The sequence below is a fragment of the Populus nigra genome, chromosome 12 (assembly GCF_951802175.1).
Source record: "Populus nigra chromosome 12, ddPopNigr1.1, whole genome shotgun sequence".
Lineage (NCBI taxonomy): Eukaryota > Viridiplantae > Streptophyta > Magnoliopsida > Malpighiales > Salicaceae > Populus > Populus nigra.
In genome coordinates, this window is record NC_084863.1 from 3,641,666 (window position 1) to 3,661,576 (window position 19,911).

Consider the following 19,911-nt stretch of genomic DNA (forward strand, 5'->3'; position numbering starts at 1 on the left):
ATCAAGCTATACTCTAGATTGACAGATGTTTTTCATCACATGCATGTCGTGAATAACCATGATCAAGAAAACAAGCTAATCCTAATACTGGGATGTAATCAGTGCATGGTTACCGAGGCCCTTGCACAGTAATCTAAGTTGCGCATTTGAAAAGAACACAAAGGAACATGAATCTCCATATCTTGAAAGGATTAGTGATATTACATTCTTGACGATAACAGCTTCCGTAACAATAACTACATCAAAAAGGGATCATATGAGTTGAGATTTACACTTTCCCTCCAATTTATCTACAACCATCCCAAAATCCCATTATCTCTGTACAACCCCCTCCCTTCAATAACAAAAACAGACAGGAAAGATAGCCAGAATGAGCCCGCCAATATTACTACCAAAACAAATGAATTTAAACTTTCAGCTGCTTCCCTTTACTATCAAAATAGATTACACTCGATATAGTGTATATGAACAAAATACAGGGGATGGTGTCTTTACCGTGCTGCCTTACCCTCCCGTTTCAAATCTTCCCAGCTTATCTCCTGGGCACATTCCCCACATATAGTAGTGCACCCAGCTTTCGTTCCCTGACTTCTAAGGGTCAGCAAATGAGAGAGATTAGTACATTTCCGCTGCACCATACGACTCCTTAAAATGCTCTGGGAAGGTGCTGCATTGGAAGCCTCAGATGCAGGACAGGCCATGCTTGGCACAGGTATGCTGCTTGCATCTGGGGCAGAAGATGCCCCATTTGACATGGGTGGCTTTCGCTCAAAAGTGGAATCATCAAGGGAAACTCGCTGCACTTCTTCCCATTCTAATGATCTCTTATATACTTCCCAAGCCATGTCTTGCTCCTCCTTTGTTAGTTTTTCCTCTTCGTTCTCTTGCAAAAGAGTCTCATGTTCATGGTAATCGAAAATCCACCTAAACACGAGGAAGCACATCAGACACTATGCTTTAATTAAGTGAAATATATATATGACTGAGAATACCACTGGAAAGGAAAAGTTACTATTTTATCGAGTGATTCAAAAATCCACTCCAATTGCTGAAAGAACATGTAATTAAGACAATGGCATGTTAACATACAGATTGCACATCAAAAATCAGTTACAAATATACTCAATCAGACAGTCCTAGATCCTTGTTCCAAATTCCAGAGTTGAAGGTAAGCATCCAAAAAGGATTGAAGCTAAGAAATTATTAGTTCTTTTTATATAAAAAAATAAAATAATAAACCCACCTCTGACGGTGCTTGCCAAGCAAGCTTTCCATCACCTTATCAGAAGCACAGCTTCCATGGGAACGAGACGCATTCTGTTTCAGAGAATTTGCGGTTTGGCAAGAAATATTCCTGGTATCTGCCTGTCTATACTCTTGGCCAATGTCAATCAGTGTGTCTGAGTTCTCATCATCACCAAATTCAAAAAGATGCAACATTTCTTCTCTGGAGATAGTCCTATATACTTGTTGTCTATCAACCACCCTTGCAGCAAGTCCCTCCTTTGTTACCTGATTAAATCATTCTCTTCATTAAAATTGCTTTCAGAGATCAGGCCAATTTAACGCTACAAGATGTTATTCTATCACCTGACGCTTATAGATTTTTTCTTCCATGGTTCCATGTGCCATTAATCTGTAAGCAAATACTGGCTTAGTCTGGCCATACCTGAAAAATGGTAAATGTTAGGTTCAATCAAGACATAAGAGGACGTGTTTCAGTAGAATGAAAAAAAATTGGTGGAACCCACCTCCAAGCCCGATATATGGCCTGAAGATCATATGTTGGATTCCAAGAGCCATCAACAATAACCACCCGGTTAGCAGCATAGAGATTAATCCCAAGAGAACCAGCCCTGGTAGAAATCAAAGTACACTTGACCCGTTTATTCTTGGGATCATTGAACCTCTCAACCAACCTCTGTCTTTCAGAGCTCTCTGTTCTTCCATCTAGCCTGTTGAGGACAGAAGAAAGGAAGTAAACTATGATTCTTCTTGTTGCAATTATGAAGACATTTCAAGTCCAAATCAAGAACTTCAAATCCATATCATGAAAAAGCAGAAAACCCATGAGTGAAAGCAGTTGACAGCTATATATGCGCACCTATACCAGTCTTTTCCTTTTCTCCAAAACTTTCCCTTTTTTCCAAGTCGAGGTAATCTTGAAAGATAAAGCTCTATCAGATCTAAAGTGGGTATGCTCTGGGTAAAAACCAACACCTTATCACCCACATCAGAAGACATGACTAAAATGTCAAGCAGCAATACCATTTTGCCGCTGTAATCAACCTCTTTATAATTATTTTCAAGTAGAAGATCATTCCACCAATCCTGGAAAAGGGGGAAACAAAGAAAAACATGTTACATATCAACAAGATGGTGGGAATTCAGTAATTTCAGAAAATTTGAGTAAAGAATAATAATCATTCAGCATTTGTTTATATTCGTACCTTTTGAAAGAATCCATCATCGTTTTTCCCTTGAATAAAATCATTTGGATTCCTTGACTTCTCTGCAAGCACAAAAAGCAATCAATAACAGACTCATCAGAAGCAGAACTAACATGGGTCCAGGTGGAGAAGAAGAACGATATCCATGCATTCTTAACACAAACATGGAGTATCAACAAAAGTACCATGTTAGAACAATGTCTTGAGAATATCTATGCAGCTATACAAAATAACAACTACAGAAGCATTTAGATCTCCCTAGTGCTAGTTAGTTCTGCATGTTTTGTATCTCTTTGCTTAACCTTATGAAGGTGGTGATTCAGGCCAACAGGCATTGTTTTGGGAATGTAATAACCATAAAAAATTGATTTCAATCTGCTCCCACAACAATGTTACCCGTTAATAACATAATAATGGACTAACATTTTGACATGGGGAAATTTTATTCATTGGCATGATAATATTTATTGTATTATTTCATTTAGTGGTCAAGATTTTTAGGTTTTGTGGAGTTTAAAAAGAGTCCATGACACAGTTTGGTAAATCGAGCAAGCTTTTAATCCGACCGTTTGATCGAGCTGCAATTTTAACAAAAGATTTTGAAGGCCTTGTTTCTTATTGAGTTTAAATTTCATGATAATTGGAGATCGAGAAGACCTTCAAATAAGACTCAAGATTTACTGTGTGAGATTGTCTTTATTTACCTTGTTGTATTTGGATTATTTTCTCTATTTAGCTTAGAATTTTTAGTTTAATTAGTAATTTACTATTTAGGAATCATAATGCTAAATGGATTCTATTAATTAGTATTGATTAGAAATCCTTTCCTATAAATGATTTTAGTTTTAATTTGAAATCATTTCCCATAAAAAATCTCTAAGGACTGATATAAATAAAAGTGTCTAGTTTATTTTGAGAAGAATATTATTATTAAGACTTTTAATAAAACATCAAAGAGTTTTCTCTAAATTTCTCTACAGTTTAAGTCTATAACCTTAGGGCTTGAGAACCCTAGCTTTTAACCACACTATATGCCACGTCAATTGGTATCAGAGTAGATTGGTCTCTTTGATGGACGGAAACGATAACAACCCACTTCTCGATGCAGGAGTGAAGGCCCTCTGAGGCATTGCGCAGGCTCAGGAGCTAAAACTAGATCGTTTGGAACATAGGTTTAAAGCAAACCACATCAGATCTAGCTTGACTAATGGGTAAAGCAAACAATAATCGTGAAAAGGTGAGGAATTTGCTTGGACATTTACCTTGAGGCAGGCAAAACCCTAGATCTATACCTAAATTGGATAAGATTCCATTCTATGATGGGAGGTTTTCGAAGAAAAGATTTATCAAGTGGTTGGCAAAGTAAGAAACTTATTTTTGTTTCAACAAGGTTCCTTGTCATCAAAAAGTAAGACTTGTCGTAAACAAACTTTCTTATGGTGTTGATGAATGGTGATTCGAATATTTAAACTTTTGTGCTCATATTAGCATGCCTTTAATTTTATCGGCAAGGTTTAAAACAATCATTAATTTTGGAACTTATTTGAGATTATGAAGATATTTTATATTGAGGACATAAGCAAATAAATTATTATTATTTGCTTTATATTCAACCTTCTCAAATAACAAGGAGGAAAAACAGGGAGAAGTTTCGTGAAAGCAAAATTTGAAAGTTCTCAAATCATATTGAAGATAATGTGACCAAAAAGGGTGCTGACAAATAGTTTTAGTCGTTTGACCTTAAATTAGAGAAGCCAATGGCAAATGATGACCTTTCAATCATGGATGAAAATCTTGCAAAGGACATTATAATTCCTGATAATTCTTCTAGAGATATTATGGAAGATTATCTTGGTGTTCCTTTACATACAACAGTTAAAGTATTGGAAGTCAAAGATGATGATGAACTCAAGTTTTAAGTAAAAGAATGTGGGAAGGAACTATAAGTGGACTTCGTAGAAACAAAAAATGTAACATTCGATATGGATTTTTCTTTCGCATGTATACATCATAAATTAAAATTTGAAGTTCACATGTCAAAAACATGCAACTTCATGAATAGTCCAGCTACAATGTTATATTCGAAATATCTTTTTCTTTGGAGTGATCAAGTTCAATTTTTGACAAATAACTCGAGAACAAGTTTTTCAGAAGTAGAGGGGACTAGCGTGGGGAAATTTTTTATATATTCTTGGCATAAAAATATTTATTGCATTATTTTATTAGTTGTTAAGATTTTTAAGTTTTAAGGAGTTTAAGAAAAGTCTAATATATAGTTTGGTAGACCAAACATAACTTTTAATTCAATCGTTGAATTGAACTGCAATTTTAACAAAAGATTGTAAAGGCACTATTTTCTATTGAGTTAAAATTTCATGATGTTTGGAGATTAGGAAGACCTTCAAATAATGCTCGGAATTTATTGTGCGGTATTGCCTTTATTTACCTTATTGTATTTGGATTATTTTTCCTATTTAACTTAGAATTTTTAATGTAATTAATATTTTACTATTTAAAAATCCTAATGCTAAATGGATTCTATTAATTAGGTAAGTTTTCATGAAAAATCATTTCTCCTAAAGGATTTTAGGACTAATATAAATAGCGATGCTAGTTTATTTTGAGAAGAAGATTATTATTAAGAGTTAAGACTTCTAATAAAACACTAGGGAGTTTTCTCTAAATTTCTCTACATCTTAGATCTATAACCTTAGAGCTTGAGAACCCTAACTTTTAACCACGCTATACGCCGCATCACATTTCAACATCAAAGTAGCAATTCAGGCCAGTGCATCTCACCCTAAAATCACAGAGAATGAATTTCCCAATTTAATTGTCCAAGTTAGTGTGCAAGCAGCTCAGCCATGCATGAAGGCTCAAAGGACATTAGAGAAATTTCATGGTGAAAGAGATTTGCCACTGCTAATGTCATATCATATTTTTTATGTGTAATCAGATTATACACACTTATGTGTAATCTGAATAGGTGGTTACAGGTTTGATTCTGCAATTCTTGAAATGCATTATTTGTGTTTTGCACTGGTGGTTTCTAGTGTCTAGAAACTCCGTATACTGCAGCCTACGAGGTTAATCTTAAAGAAACAATGAGAAGAAGATGGACAGTTGAAGTGCCTTTTGAATATGTAATATGACCCTAAACATTAAATTTTGAAATTATCTTTTATGAATCATTGCATCCTTTTGAACACTGTAATAGTTCGGCATATAGCAAATAAGACACAGCATATTGAAAATAAAAAATCTGTATGATGAATTGCCTCATTCTGAACACAGTAATAGTTTAGGATAATAGCAAACATGACACTGAACTCCAAGATTAACTTTCCATCAAAGATGGGGGAAAAAAAACCTTCAAGATTAACTGATGAAATTGACTGTCTTCTAGAGCATTTTGACCACGACCACAATCAATCAATACATCCACCATATATCTAGCATGCACAACTACTGACGGGTCAAACTGGCAAGCAATATGGATAAAATGGTGAAATGGAGTACCTTCGACAATTGTATTGTAGTCCACATTTTCATCACTAGAGCAGTCATCCGCAAGAAAGTTTTCAACATTGCCAACATATTCTCTCCCTTTCCTCAATTGCAAAATTCCAGGATGGTTCCATATCTACTATGAACAGTGAAAAGTTCATTAAAACCAGCGAACAAAAAGATTAATTAATTTACACATGCATCATTGAAAACTTATTCAGCCTTCCTTTTTGACATTAAAGCTACAAACAAATACAATGACAAAAGGTGCCGGATTATAATTATCTGAATATAAGTATATTTTGTTTCTGGAATCATTCGATGATAATTTTTTTCAAGTAAAAGAACCAACTATTCACGAAATCTTTCAGGAGTCAAAATGAGCTCGCAACAACAATAATCATGTCAATGTAGCAAATTTCTATCGAGGGAATGTAGCAAATAATACAATATACTATTCTTATCACCCATGAATCCTATTCACTTAAACCTTCCACAAACTCTGTTGCATTAATAATCATCACAACATAGCAAATTTCTATTTCACCTGTTTTAAACCTTGCAGGAAAATACAAAAAATGCACCCTGTAGTTTTCTAAATGCTCACTGCAATCTTCTTCCCAGTGTTACCAGATTCACAAAATCAATCATGTTTTATGTTTCGGAATGCACGGTCCAGATCATGGTACATTCACAGATGAGGGCGGTGCAAGATCTGGAACATAAAATTTGATGACTTTTTATAGCAATATCTTACATGCAAGAAACTAACCAGAATCTTTGCTTATTTTTGCAGAAAAATATAGTAACAGAGACATGCAAAGGGTTCACAATGTGCATTAAGTTAAGATCTTCAATGAAAGAGTTATGCCCATCAACAATATTAGCAGATTCGTGGGACATTTAGGTCATGGTACGGGATTCGAGAATATAATTAGCACATATGACATTCGTGGTACATGGGGGTTGTTAGTTAATGTACATGGGGGTACATTTAGGGACTCTTCCTAACGTTTAGAAAAAAGAAAAATAATTTTTCCCCTACTGCTTTTTTTTCTTTCTAAACATCAAGTTAACGCCCCTTTGAGAAGAGACTGTTTCCAATTTTGTAAAATAGAGAATTGAAGGGGAAACAGTAGAAATAGCAAGCAAAGACTCTGAAAAAATTATTACAATCCTAATCCATGGGCAAGATATTAAATCCTTTTTTTGGTTTCATTACTCCTATAATTTACTTATAACTTGTTTACTCATTTTCCAAATTTTAATAAAGACCCAAAACATTCCAGAAAAAGGTAAAAGAATACTGCATTGCTTTTTTTAGAAAGAAAAAAAAAACAATTAAGGAAGATATTTTTTCAAGACAGAAAAATTTAATAAGGTAATTGGTCAAAAAATAACTAATTGGCTACTACTAACCATGAATTAGCATACTACCTACCCTATGCATCACGAATGCATAAATGTGTGCATTGCATTACCAAACCATGTATCACGATCCAAACATCCCATTAACATTGTTTCTACCTATCATAAGCTGATCATTATTTTTTCCTAGTAGTTAACACAAATTTGCATATTAAAATTGAACAAGAGCCAATTTTGGTTTTCTAAGTTTTCTTCTACAATGAAAACTGTTTACTGTGCCAAAAAAACTTCAACAAATATTCTTCAACAGAAACGAATGGAGAGGAAAACCTTGGTAATTTGGTTTTGACTGTGTAAAAGATAACTGTGAAATAATAGAAATAATTTCCAAAATTCAAGGAATCAAAGTCTAGATAAATCAAATCAATTTTACAGACTTTCAGACAAGGGCATAGCTTTTAAGTTGCATTAATGAGTGTTACATGCACATGGTCAATTTTCACAATCTCTATTTGCATATTCAAAAAAGGTCAAACAGAGTGTAAAAGACATGATATCATTATTTGTAAGTGCATGCCCATTCTTACAACAAGCACGACAGACATAATAATCAATAACAAACCTGAGCCAATGCCTGGTAACCAGCAAAAAAGCTCTTACTTGTCTTTTCATTTGAAGCCCTACCATTTGTGAACCCATGCACATCAAGGAATCTCTTGTACAATTTCCTCTGTAATGGCGAGAGCTTTACAGCCACTACAAATACAGTTTTAGGTGGCAGGTCTTTCTTCACCACACTCATGTCCATTCTTTGAACAAACCCTTTCAATTGTTCATAGAGAATATGAGATCTTTGGTTCATTATCTTTACATCATCAACCGTTGAATTGGTATGTTGTCCATTTTCTATAGGATTTTGGAAGCTGTGAGCATGAGAAAACCCAATTAAGATGTACTGGAACCAGTGGAAAGGAGAAGCCAGCCAGAAAAATGCCAGAGACAATCTTACCGGTTCCGAAACTCGTGGCTGCTGCCAAGAAAACCTTCTCTTACAAAATCAACCATCTATTTCAGATATATAAATCCTATTAGAAGCACACAAGTGGATAGAAAAAATCTGAATTTTTAATCATCTCAACCAACTTACACAATAATACTCCATTAGATTGTTCTGAAGAGGTGATCCAGTTAATGCTATCCTTCTCTGGCACTTAACAAGTTTCAGTGCCTGGGTTGTTTCAGCTCTGGTGTTCTTGATGATGTGGGCTTCATCACAAACAAGTATATCAGGTCCATCCTGATATTAGAAAAGCAAATTTCATCAATGCAAAGTTTAAGCGTCCATGTCAAGATCCATGGCTAGTCTTGAGTGATTCAAAGCACAGATTGAGTTGAATGGTTAAGGCAAAAATACCTGCAAGGCACTACACATTTCTCTAGCCATATTTCGTTCCTTCACATTCTTTCCAAGAGATAAGTTCCGAAAGGCAGAGTAGCCTATCAAGAAAACACCACCTTTAGCTCTCCACTTTGCAAGCAATTCCACTCTTCTCTCCCTGATGCCAGCAAACCCAACAGCGAATTAAAAAGTTCAGAATGGAAGATCCCCACAGAAAGAGAGAAAGATAGATAATCTTTATCTAATAATATACTGGATATAATGACACAGTCTTGATCAAACCCTTTTTCTAAGTAACATATTCAGGATATTTTGTTGAATAACTAACCTATCAAAAGTTCACAAGAGCCACACCTAGATTAATTAAATGTCAGTCTTTCCATTTTTGTATTTCTTCTGACGAATGAGCAACCAAAATTGAATTTCTTTCTCCAATTGCCCTCAAACTCTAAGAAAACAAAATGGATCCTAACAAGTTAAACCTTATAAAACAAACATGAAAAGTAAAGTACTCAACTCACAGATTCGAACATAGGTAAAGAATACATGGCATTGCCTGATCACTTGCTAGACGCTATACAGATATTAGCAATCTTGGCTTTGTTTCTTATATTTGGACATCAGGTACATTTTCTATTCATTTTACAAAATCAAATAATCTTGTCTTTCAATGAAAACACCCAAAAGTCATGATTTCTGCTGCTAGTTCATTGACAATAATGTCCACATTCTTTCCAAGGGATAAATTCCGAACTGAAGTTATAATTGATAATTCATATAAAAGGAGTTACACTTTAGCTTAGTTAAAAACAAATATTCTGATAATACTGCACTTGAAATTTAATGAGTAAAATCAATTTGACAATTTCTTTTGCTATACAATCAAAGAAAAAAAAAGGGGAAAAGTATATAACAAAACCTCGACACATCCTCCAGCATGAAAACACGGATCGGCTTTACTTCTGAAGGTGTCCACTTCATGAACTCCTTGCGCCAGTTATGCAGCACATTCACAGGAGTCACAATTAGTGCTGTTCTTAAACCCAGATCAACACCTCTCATGGCAGTGTACAGAAAAGCTATGACCTGTAATGCAAATCATTAAATCAAGCAAAGTAACTATCCAACCAGATTAAATGAGTATAACACTATGCTGTACAATTAAATTTTGGCATGACAGTTAGCAATAAAAGGTACCTACTATTAACACTGCCACTAAAACTACAACCAGTAAACTGATTGTTCACTATGCTCTAATTTAGAACAAAATTCTATAATTTAGAATAGATAGAGTTAACATTTAATTGCAAACATCAGGACTAAAGCAAATAACTTACCTAGAAAGTTGAAATAAATTGGCAAGAACTCACCAATTAACACTTACCAGATTTAGTGGCAAGCATTCTTAATACAACTCACAATACACGCCCCCATGTTTTACCAAAGAGAAGTGGAATGTTCAAAAGAGAAGCTGAACAGAATACCTGAAAAGTTTTACCAAGGCCCATTGTATGTGCTAAAATACAACCAAGACCATTATCCCCAGACTTCACTTTTCTAATTGACTGTATAATATTTTCCCATAGAAATCTTATCCCTGCCACCTGCAATGTCAAATCAAATTAGGTAAGCAAATATATGGATACATTTATAATAAGATAGAAATAAAAACGAAAAATCAGTATCAGTGATGACATGTAACTATTAATACGAAAGCACATTCAAATAAGACCCCTATCCAGGTCCTCGCTTCCTACACTTTAAAGTTAAACACACCTATTTAACACCAGCTGGTGTCAAATGTTCTGGGTGTCATAATCACTAGAATAATAAGAAAGCAAGTTGGGAACTGAATATTAATTTCAAGTAAGGTGGTGGGCAAAGAACCCTAAAGGGTTGTGAGCTAGGTTTGAAGCAATGTCATTACACTTTGGATACAAGAAACAGAATGCTGCAACCAACTAACAAGACAACTAGACTGAAGTATGGGAAACTGCACAGAGATAGAATGGAACCTGATGGGCTTTCAATTTAGATGATAAGCTTGGAGGAATCCTCACAGCTTCTTCACCTTTTTCCCTCGCAACATTCACAATATAACCAGTTGTGGCATCACCAATCACTTCAACACTAGCACCTTCGGGTAAGTTGCCGCTACAGCTTGCAAAATTCATCATCTTGGATTTGTCAGAAAACTTGACTTTCAGGGATTTCAGGCGTTCTTGACGTTCCTGCATAAGATCGTAAACAATGGATAATCAGTACTGACATAACAGATTTGACCAAATCAAGCATTCAAAACACAGAGCACCTTTTCAATAGCAATTTTTCTCTTGGTCTCTTCTCCTAATTCAGCATCATCAATGATTCTTCTAATCTTCTTTTTCTTCTTTCTCTTAGAGCTGTCACAATACAGTGTAATTTGAGAATTATGCTTGGGATAAAACATAACAAATTTTGGATAGAAGAGGATATGGGAAACAAAAACTACCAAACTAAAAGAATGAGAAAACCTAGTGAATAATTCAGAAAACTACAGCCAAAGATCTGTCTCATAATGAACACCATACCTGATTGTAACACCATCATTTGTATCTGAAGAGTCTGAATCACTATCAGAACTTGAAACCATTATATCTCCAGACCCCATGGCTTTCTCTAACTGTGATGTAAGTCTTTGTAGCAGACTTGGAGAGCAACAACAACATTGCCAACCAGAAACTGGAACCTTATACAAGTACTCTTCGCCGATGTTCCTTTTTATACAAGCAGTGCAGAATAATGTTCTGCACGACTTACAACTTACCAAGTCATTGTTTCTTCCACACCATCCACAGTAACACTCAGAACAGTCAGGATCCTGCAACAAGTTCAGCACAGGAATGAAATTTTGTGGAAAACTTAATAGGATAAAAAGCATTAAAAACAACAAAAGCAACAAACAATGATGTGCTAGAAATTTTTCACTTTTTGCAAAATCAATATGATCCTAGTAAGTTGTAACAGTCTACAGAATGAAATTCAATACTTTAGAAATTTTCAGACTCCAAGCAATAAAAGTTCTAATTTGTTGTTGTTTTTGTTAAGCATGCTAGAAAAGAGACAAATACTAGTCTTTGTCACAACCAATTGTAAGAACCAGCAGTCTTACAATCATCAGACTTCTATGGCATGTAAAGATGGAGGTAAATGTTTTTTTGCATATCTTGAGTTTTTATTATCACTTGGCAAATGATATTCAAGGAACTAGGGATAAAGTTACATCTATAATTCCGTAAAGGTTAAAATTATTTAGCTTTCATTGTTTTCTGACGGAAACTCTGTTTTGTTTTATCTATATATCACATCATCAAACACAACTAAGAGAAAGAATCTAAGTACGTTATGTATGTAAAAAGAGAATCCTTGTAAGTTGATCCACTCATTAACATTATTATGATGACTGACAAGAAAAACACCTGGTTACGACAATAATCCTAGGTAACTGCTTACATACATATCTATGAAGGAAATGATATCCTTGAGCATTTTATAACCTATTTGAAGCAACTTGGGTGAATGCATAGGCATTATTAAAATTCATACCTTCACATGCATTTTTTCCTCCATTAAGAATTTACAATCTTTGCAAACAATTACTTTCAAAAGTGGATGTGAGTGCACTTCAACAGCAACTTTATCACAGGCAGTGCACTGAAACTTCTCACTTGAACCCTGTGAAGGATTGCAGCCAGCAGAAGGATCCCCAATGTTTTCTAGCAAAGTTGATTGGTCTTCAACTTTAATGCCGTGTACTGATTTATCCTCCAAAATGTCTGCTTCATTGTCACTGTCTATGATAACAGTTCGAATCTTCTTATTATTGATGCTTAGGTCCTCATTCTCATTTGGACGCTTGGACCTTCTGGGTTCAGAGGCATCAGATTCTGGGAAAACCGAATTGCTCTCACTCATCAACTGTTCCATATCAAGGTCTCCAGAATTTTCACACACGTCTTTCTTCAAATCTTGGCATGTGACCTCATGATAATTGTCATCCAGAGGCAATGACTCAGCCATGTTTGTTCCCATTTCCTGGACGACTGAGCTGACACCCTAATTAAATAAGAGTACAAGAAAAAGGAACATGACTAGTCTATTTCAAGAAACATATAGTTTTACACTAATAACCATGACTTCACATATAGAAGGATTGCCTAGAGAGTATATACTCTGTAGCATCCCTGCAAAAAAACAGTTGAGCTATTGAAGACATAATAGCTGAAGCATACACTGCGCAACCAATTAAATTTCCAACACCTAATTCAAACAATAATACTTTAATTAGAAACAGTTCAACTTTAAGAACATGATAGCATCAACATATGCAATCAATTAAATTTCTGAGACCTAGTTTGATATGAAACAATTTCAAACTCCGAACAACCAAAATTTGATAGCCTTCCCGTACTTCAAAGTTCATGTCAAGAGTCCCATCATTCAACAACAAAACATAGAATCCATGGCTTAGATAACATGGAAATGACAGACAAATCAAACAAGAAAACAAAGAATGGAAAATCTCACCTGTTTACATCTCTTAAGACGTCTCCTTTGTTTCAAACGAAGTTGAAGTTTCTGATCAATTTTTGCATCATCTTCCTCTTTGACCTTTTGAAGTACAAATATAAGAACCATACAATTTATTATCATCTGAGCATAGAATCAAAGAAGCTTGACAATCACTATAATATACAGTACATACAAATTTGCATGATGAACTACCAATACTTTTTTAGATAAAAGAAAATTATATTAACTGACTGAAAAGAATTGCAAAAGCATGTTGGACAAAAGTTATCCTCCAAAACATGAAAGCAAAAGGAATATCATAGAAGAGCAGCCCAATCCCACTGAACCTCGGCAAAACTCACACGAAAGCAACTGAAGCATGACATCTCAAAGAAGAAAGCAAAATTATGCTATGATAATCCCAAGATACCATGAAGGTTTGGATTTTCCGGATTAAGCACAAAAGATTACATTCACAAAGTTCTAAACATAAAAAAAGGATCCAATCACCAACGCAAAAAATTCAACAAATCCCTAAAGCACCAGATAGAAACACTGCAGCTTAACCACCAATGGGGATGACAATTAATGTAAACAAAAAAAATCCCAATCACCAACACAAAAAATTCAACAAATCCATCAAGCACCAGTAGAAACACTGCAGCTTAACCACCAATGAGGATGACAATTAATGGGAACTTTAATCGCAACTATCCACGGACACTCTGATCACCTCATCAGATTGCATAGAGTTTGGTGAGAGCAGCATTTTGACCTATCTGGCTTTAAAATGTAAGTTCATAATGTCCTAATGAACTAGCTAATCAAGTTAATACCACCACAAATAAGGCTCCAAAGAAACTAAAACAAGTAATTCAATGTCCAGAATATTAATCTGAAAACTTAAGGAAATAAAAATTGTAATATTCAATACAACAATATCGACTAACCTTTCTGTAATTTTTTCTCTGTTCCTCTGAAAGAACTAATTCCTTTTCATTTGCTATGGCCTCTGCAACAAATGGATCAGTGGAATTCCCATCAATGTCTTCAATCTCCTCAACCTGCAATAAGGTAAATCTCAAAGCTATTGCAAGTTTCTACCAAAGAGGACATTGTTAAGTTTGAACTTTAGCATAATGGAGACAAAGGGAGGCCAGCTGAAACAGATAGAACAAGACCACAAAACAAAAGTCCAACCAATCCTGACAGTCAAGTAATTGTGAGTCAATTAGTAACTTGAAAATGTCAGAGTCTGTTTCTACACTACCCTAAGAAGGTTTGCTGAGTGGGTGAGGCGATATGCTTCTTGAAACTTGATTCAATGTTTAGATTGCTTCCTTTTGAATTATAAGAGCCGAGAAACAGAATTGGAAAAGAAATGCCCATAAAATGAAAAAGACATCCTAAAAGTACAGATGGTTTATACTAAGCTTGGAAAATCTGCATCAAGACAAAACATAATGAACCAATACATCAGATCAGCCAAAATAAGATGAAAACAATTAGCCCTTGTTCAGTAATATTCTGAATTGATTTTCATTCCAAATGACACAGCATGGAATTGCTGAGAGGTTGGAAAATGCTTAAGACAGAAGTAACAAAGCAGAAATGTCATAAGGTAGCAAATTATACACGCAAACTAAAAATGTCACCTCGTTGACTCCAGGAAATTTAAGTCCCATAAGTGCAGCTTCCTGGGGAGTGTTGGCAAGGTAAACAGAAGCCCAATGCTTGCTGCCAAATGAAGCAACATCCTCAGAACTGCTAGTTGAGAATAGTTTCTTCATAGAGGCCCAATCTACTTCTCCATTTTCTGCAATAGCCTCGCTTCCATCCATTGCAAGTTTTTTCTGCAGAAATCCACTTGCACCCTCCTCCAATAATTTACCATGTTTTCTGAGCCCAGAAAGTATATTATTTAAATAGAATTCAAACCTTGCACAATTCACCATGCTGAAAAATCAAAACCTTACCGTCTAACAGGCCTATGGATTTGAAGATATTTCTCAGCATCAGCTACTGTATCAGTCGTTTCATTGGTCATCTGAGTTCCCACCCAGTGTGCCCTTCTTTTCCAAGCTTCAGTGCAGCAACTGTTTGGAGCCTGACTCTCAATCCACTTATAAAGGTTTGGCAGCTCAATACCAGTCCCATCAAGTTGTTCCTGTTAGGCAAAGCAAGTGAATTAGGGGCAGAAAATGGAAATATAACATGACAACTTCATTTCCTATGGGAAATGATCAAAGATGGGCAGAAAACTTCACTTCACAAAAACATAAACAAAAACAAATGGCCCAGTTTATGCTAGCAACCATATGTTGCCTGAACAGTCAGGTTCACCATAAATATTCTTATTAAACCAGAACGCAATAATTGTTATGCTCCCTTAACAATTCAAAACCTAATGGTTCCATTAATATATGAATTTTGAAGAACTGCCCATACTTCATGGATTAATGGATCAGTTTAATAAAATGATTAAGACCTGGTAGCTCTTCTGCAACTGATGCTGCATCTCTGGCTTGCTTAATAGGGAACATCCATCCTAAACTCAAAAGTTTAAATTTGTTTTCTTGGAATAGGCCTTGGTTATATCCTAATAAGGCCTAAGTTGGGTTTCTTTTGTTCCTTTACTAAGGTCCCGTTTGTTTAAGCTTCTAAACTGGCTTTTTGGACAAAAAGCACGAAAAGGGATGATTTGAGAAGCTTAAACAAACAGGCACTAAGTCTTGTGGTCAAGTATTTTAACTATCTACTTTCCAAAATTCTAATCCTAGAGATGCTTCAAAGCTGCTTTAAGGTACAGGGTGTGCAGGGATTGAGTCCATGCAACATTCCTAAAACAGCTGATTTGAGAATTCAACTGTGTTTAAAAAATTTTGGAAGCTGCTTTTTGATTTGTGGTTACTTTCTCCGTACTTTTTTTTCCATCTTTTGGCCTCCTCCTCCTCCTTCACTCCAACACTCCTAAAACAGCACTTCTAGGTAACTATGCAACCATAACTCATTTGCATACACTACAACCGTAAATGTACTGTTCTTAAAACCATATCTGTTTTCACATCCCATCAGATCACAAACAACAGATTCAGACCTGCTTGCTACTGATTAAAATGCTCAGTTTTTCTATTTTGGTGACCCTGTTCAACATATTTATTGCTTGTATGGATGATCTCAAAACCATAGCAAAATGGTAAAAAAACATGAGTTGAACCATGCACATGCTGCTACCAGCCAAATGGAATCTGCTAGAGCCACATAAACAGTAATACCACCCATATCCCGATGCATAAAGTTCAAAATCTGATTAAGAAACAACAAGGGAATGCATTTAAGTTCCTCCTGAGTAAGCTTCATAGACAATGGGATCGCATCATGGATATTGAAGGATAAGAAATCAGTGAAAAATGCAGCAAGGTGTTATGTATCGAAGAAGCTTTTTGCTAAAAAAATGTTATGGGAGATATAGCAAATTATGACCTTGTCTGGTTTGCCTCGAGATACATTCACTGAAAAAATGCATTAAGAACAATAAATTTTACTCAAATTGAAGAAAGAAGCAGACCAACAAATGATAACTCTCAGTCTCGAGCTCATCAAGCACATTTTCCCACTCTTCCCTGAAAGTAGCCATCTCATTTTCAACAGCTGCCTCCAGCTAGACATAGACAAGAAAGAAATGCATAAATGATAGGCAAAGTTGATATAACAAAAACTCCGGAAACAATTAGAAAGCAGCATAACTAACATCATCACCCTGGAGACTTTGTGCCAACTCCTCTCTCACATCACTCTCTACTTTTGCAAGAGACTCCTTTTCCAGTGCTTCTTGAGCCTCTGCAGCCTAAAGCAAGCTTTAGTAAACCTTCTAAAATAAAATTGAAAAAAAAAGGGCAGAATGGTAAAGTAAAGCAAAAAAAATTTGGATACCTTACTCTCAACTTCCAGAAACTCAGCAACCAACTCCTCTACTTCTTGGTCGGTCAAAGGTTCCTGCACCTTGAAAGTAAAAATGAACCGTTTGCTCTAGAAGATTGGCAGGTTTTAAACTTACAAGAGTTCAAATGGCCTTTTCTAATGGATGTGCTCCACCTATTACATTAACGTGGTGTCATGGCCTACCATGGTAAACCACTATTGTTACTCTTTCCAGGCCTATTGTTAACCTAAACCTATTCGTTCTTCTTCTTCGTGCCTTTCTATCAAGCATGTTCATTTAAGCTTCCGCTCAATGGAATGTTCATTAATTCAAGATTGGTCATTTGAACAATCCATGGCCACGAAACTCTTTTTTCACAAGTTCGAACCTATAATACTAGTATCCAAAAATAGTAACATTCATATAAACAAATAGCATACTCTAAAAACTTTCGACCAACAGCAGTGTAATTAACACTTAACAGTAATAAGAAAACAGAAGAAAAAAGAAACCTGAATACGGGTCCCATCATCTTGTCCAGATGTAGAAGGTTCATTATCATCATCATTATTAGAATCTTCGTCGTCGTCGTCAATAAATGAATCACTTAAACCACTCTCAATGTCCTCAACTTCCTCGTGTTTGTCCTCCATTTTCACTCACATAGAGCCTCCAAAAATAGTAATGCCAAGAAATGAAAGAGAGAATTAGCTTCATAAACAAGTCAAACAAAACCCAGAAACGGCAAAACAGCTCAAACAAAACAAAATCCAGAAAGGAAGTATGCTTATAATGCTGATTATTGCTTCAAAATTTCATGTTTTATTACAAAACCCAGTAATGCTCGTTGTTTTTACAATAAAAGGTAAGCAATTTTTAATTCGAGACTTAATCAGAATCGATGAATAACAAAAACCTAAGAGAAGATTTTTGCAGGTAAGTGATTTACTTGAGAGAATTAGGGCTCGAATAATCGAATGTGGTGTTTGATATTCTGCAAATTTGGGGAGAGAATTTGGGTCTCCTTTTCAATTAGGTGTTTGGGTAGGGTTTTTATGATTTTGAGTTTTGGTGAGGGTTGGTTTTAAGTTTTGAGTTAATTTTAATTTCTCTTTTAAAAAATTAAAATAATTAGTGATGTTCTATCCTTGTACTTATATTATGTTACAAAATAGTTCCCAAATAAAATAAAATTACAAATATAGGACTGCAATAAAATAAAATTACAAAAAAGTCCCATACTTGTAAATCACGATACAAATTCATAAAAGTCAAACTTGGAGACCAGACGTAGATCAAACAGGGGACCCAAGTTAGTTTCAAGTCCATGGCTAAAACATATATTCTAGTAAAAAATTTAGGTGAAATTAAAATCAACCTAGACCCAAGTTTCTTTTCTAAGCATTACTATTTTCTCTTTTTATTTTTGTTTTAATAATCTCATATTTGATGATTTATCACGAGATCTAATTTTTTTGGAGTCTAAATAATTATAAATCTAGATAATTTTAATTTTAAATTTGTTGATATGTATTATATATTTGAATAGAAATTTCATAACAACAACTTTGATAATAAAGCGGGATAATAAGTGTTAGTAATGGTAAGTGGCTATATTGGTATGATATAATTTTAAGATAATTATAATGTTGTTAAAATATAGATGATAATGGCGATGTGAGTAGTGATTGCGATGTAATATTAATATAGCAATACTTTTGAATAGTCTAATAATTCAAAATTATTTTATGATTTTCAAGTAAAATTATGGAATCACTCTAGAACAATGATTGAGAAAACTATCATTGTTTTCAATAAACTAAGTGTTTGTTTGGGAATGCGATGGAAACTGCATTCCCAAAAAGTTTTTTTTAGCAAAAAATTAAAATTTTTTTATATATTTTAGATTATTTTAATATATTTTGACATGAAAAATTATTTAAAAGATAATAACAACTACATTTCCAAATACTTTAAGTTGGGTGGAATATTTTTAGACTTTTACTGCAAGGTCCTGTTGTAATAAGTCTTGGATGGTAGGATTAGTATGTCCACCAATGAATCTAACGCTAGTGATTGAAAAGAGTGTATCTAGGGGAGTTAGATTGCATATTGTTTTCAAATATAATGACTTTAAAAGCCTTGTTTTTTTAGGAAATATTATTTTTCTTGTTTAAAATTTTTATTTTTAATAGTTTGTTTTGGATTTTTGCTACCTTTAATTTATTTTAATTTTTTTTTAGTTATAGAAAAGCTAAACTACTTGAAAATAAATATTTTTATGCTAAGTAATTATGTTTATTGTTTTTATTATGTTGTTTTTATCTGTGTTAATTACTATCAAAATCTAATGATTTTCAATGGTTGGTTGTTATATCTTATTAAATAACTATGATTTATAAAGATAGTCATGTAATAAGATTTGCCCTTATAGAAAAAGATGAGAAAGTTTTCCCTCTTTGAATAAACATTTAGAAATATACAATAGAAGACATGCAAAAACATTGCATAATATTAATTCGAGTAAACTATTTTATTAAATAATATTATTTTGTATTTTTTATTAAATATTTTTTTTAATAGTAACTTGATAAAATTTATATTGAGTTTGATCGATTAATTAAATCACTAAAAACATGTAAAAATTAACTTAGATTTTACTCGAGATAATATTTATTTTTAATTTAACTTAAAACCTAACGCAAATTAAATCG

General features: G+C 34.3%; 1 protein-coding gene across 3 annotated transcripts; it reads right to left on the bottom strand.

Annotated features, from left to right (window-relative positions):
• Positions 1-153: 153 nt before the first annotated feature.
• Positions 154-18,297, bottom strand: LOC133669441 (protein CHROMATIN REMODELING 20-like). 3 transcript variants are annotated; one of them, XM_062089583.1, is made up of 26 exons: positions 18,147-18,297; positions 17,710-17,867; positions 17,209-17,271; positions 17,027-17,122; positions 16,844-16,936; positions 15,252-15,442; positions 14,931-15,174; positions 14,226-14,339; positions 13,291-13,374; positions 12,310-12,819; positions 11,295-11,584; positions 11,036-11,126; positions 10,740-10,955; positions 10,209-10,328; positions 9,644-9,810; positions 8,740-8,881; positions 8,473-8,622; positions 8,335-8,390; positions 7,948-8,248; positions 5,970-6,093; positions 2,451-2,512; positions 2,105-2,331; positions 1,752-1,955; positions 1,591-1,669; positions 1,244-1,512; positions 154-924 (listed from the first exon to the last, which is right to left on the bottom strand). In XM_062089583.1, exons 2-26 carry the CDS (start codon positions 17,848-17,850, stop codon positions 492-494), a joined length of 4,467 nt encoding a protein of 1,488 aa, XP_061945567.1. In that variant the 5' UTR covers positions 17,851-17,867; positions 18,147-18,297; the 3' UTR covers positions 154-491. The 3 variants fall into 3 exon arrangements, with proteins under 3 accessions (XP_061945567.1, XP_061945566.1, XP_061945568.1); XM_062089582.1 differs by having other exon boundaries at positions 17,209-17,277; XM_062089584.1 differs by lacking the exons at positions 17,710-17,867; positions 18,147-18,297 and having other exon boundaries at positions 17,027-17,115; positions 17,209-17,267.
• Between the last annotated feature and the right edge of the window lie 1,614 nt (positions 18,298-19,911).

Excerpts from the sequence above, each read along its gene's own strand:
- LOC133669441 (XM_062089582.1), bottom strand. The coding sequence starts at position 17,850 with ATGGAGGACAAACACGAGGAAGTTGAGGACATTGAGAGTGGTTTAAGT. Across the intron at positions 8,882-9,643 it reads ATGCTGGAGGATGTGTCGAG|GGAGAGAAGAGTGGAATTGC; the intron begins GTTTTGTTATAT and ends TGCTGGCATCAG. Across the intron at positions 925-1,243 it reads CTTGGCAAGCACCGTCAGAG|GTGGATTTTCGATTACCATG; the intron begins GTGGGTTTATTA and ends CCTCGTGTTTAG.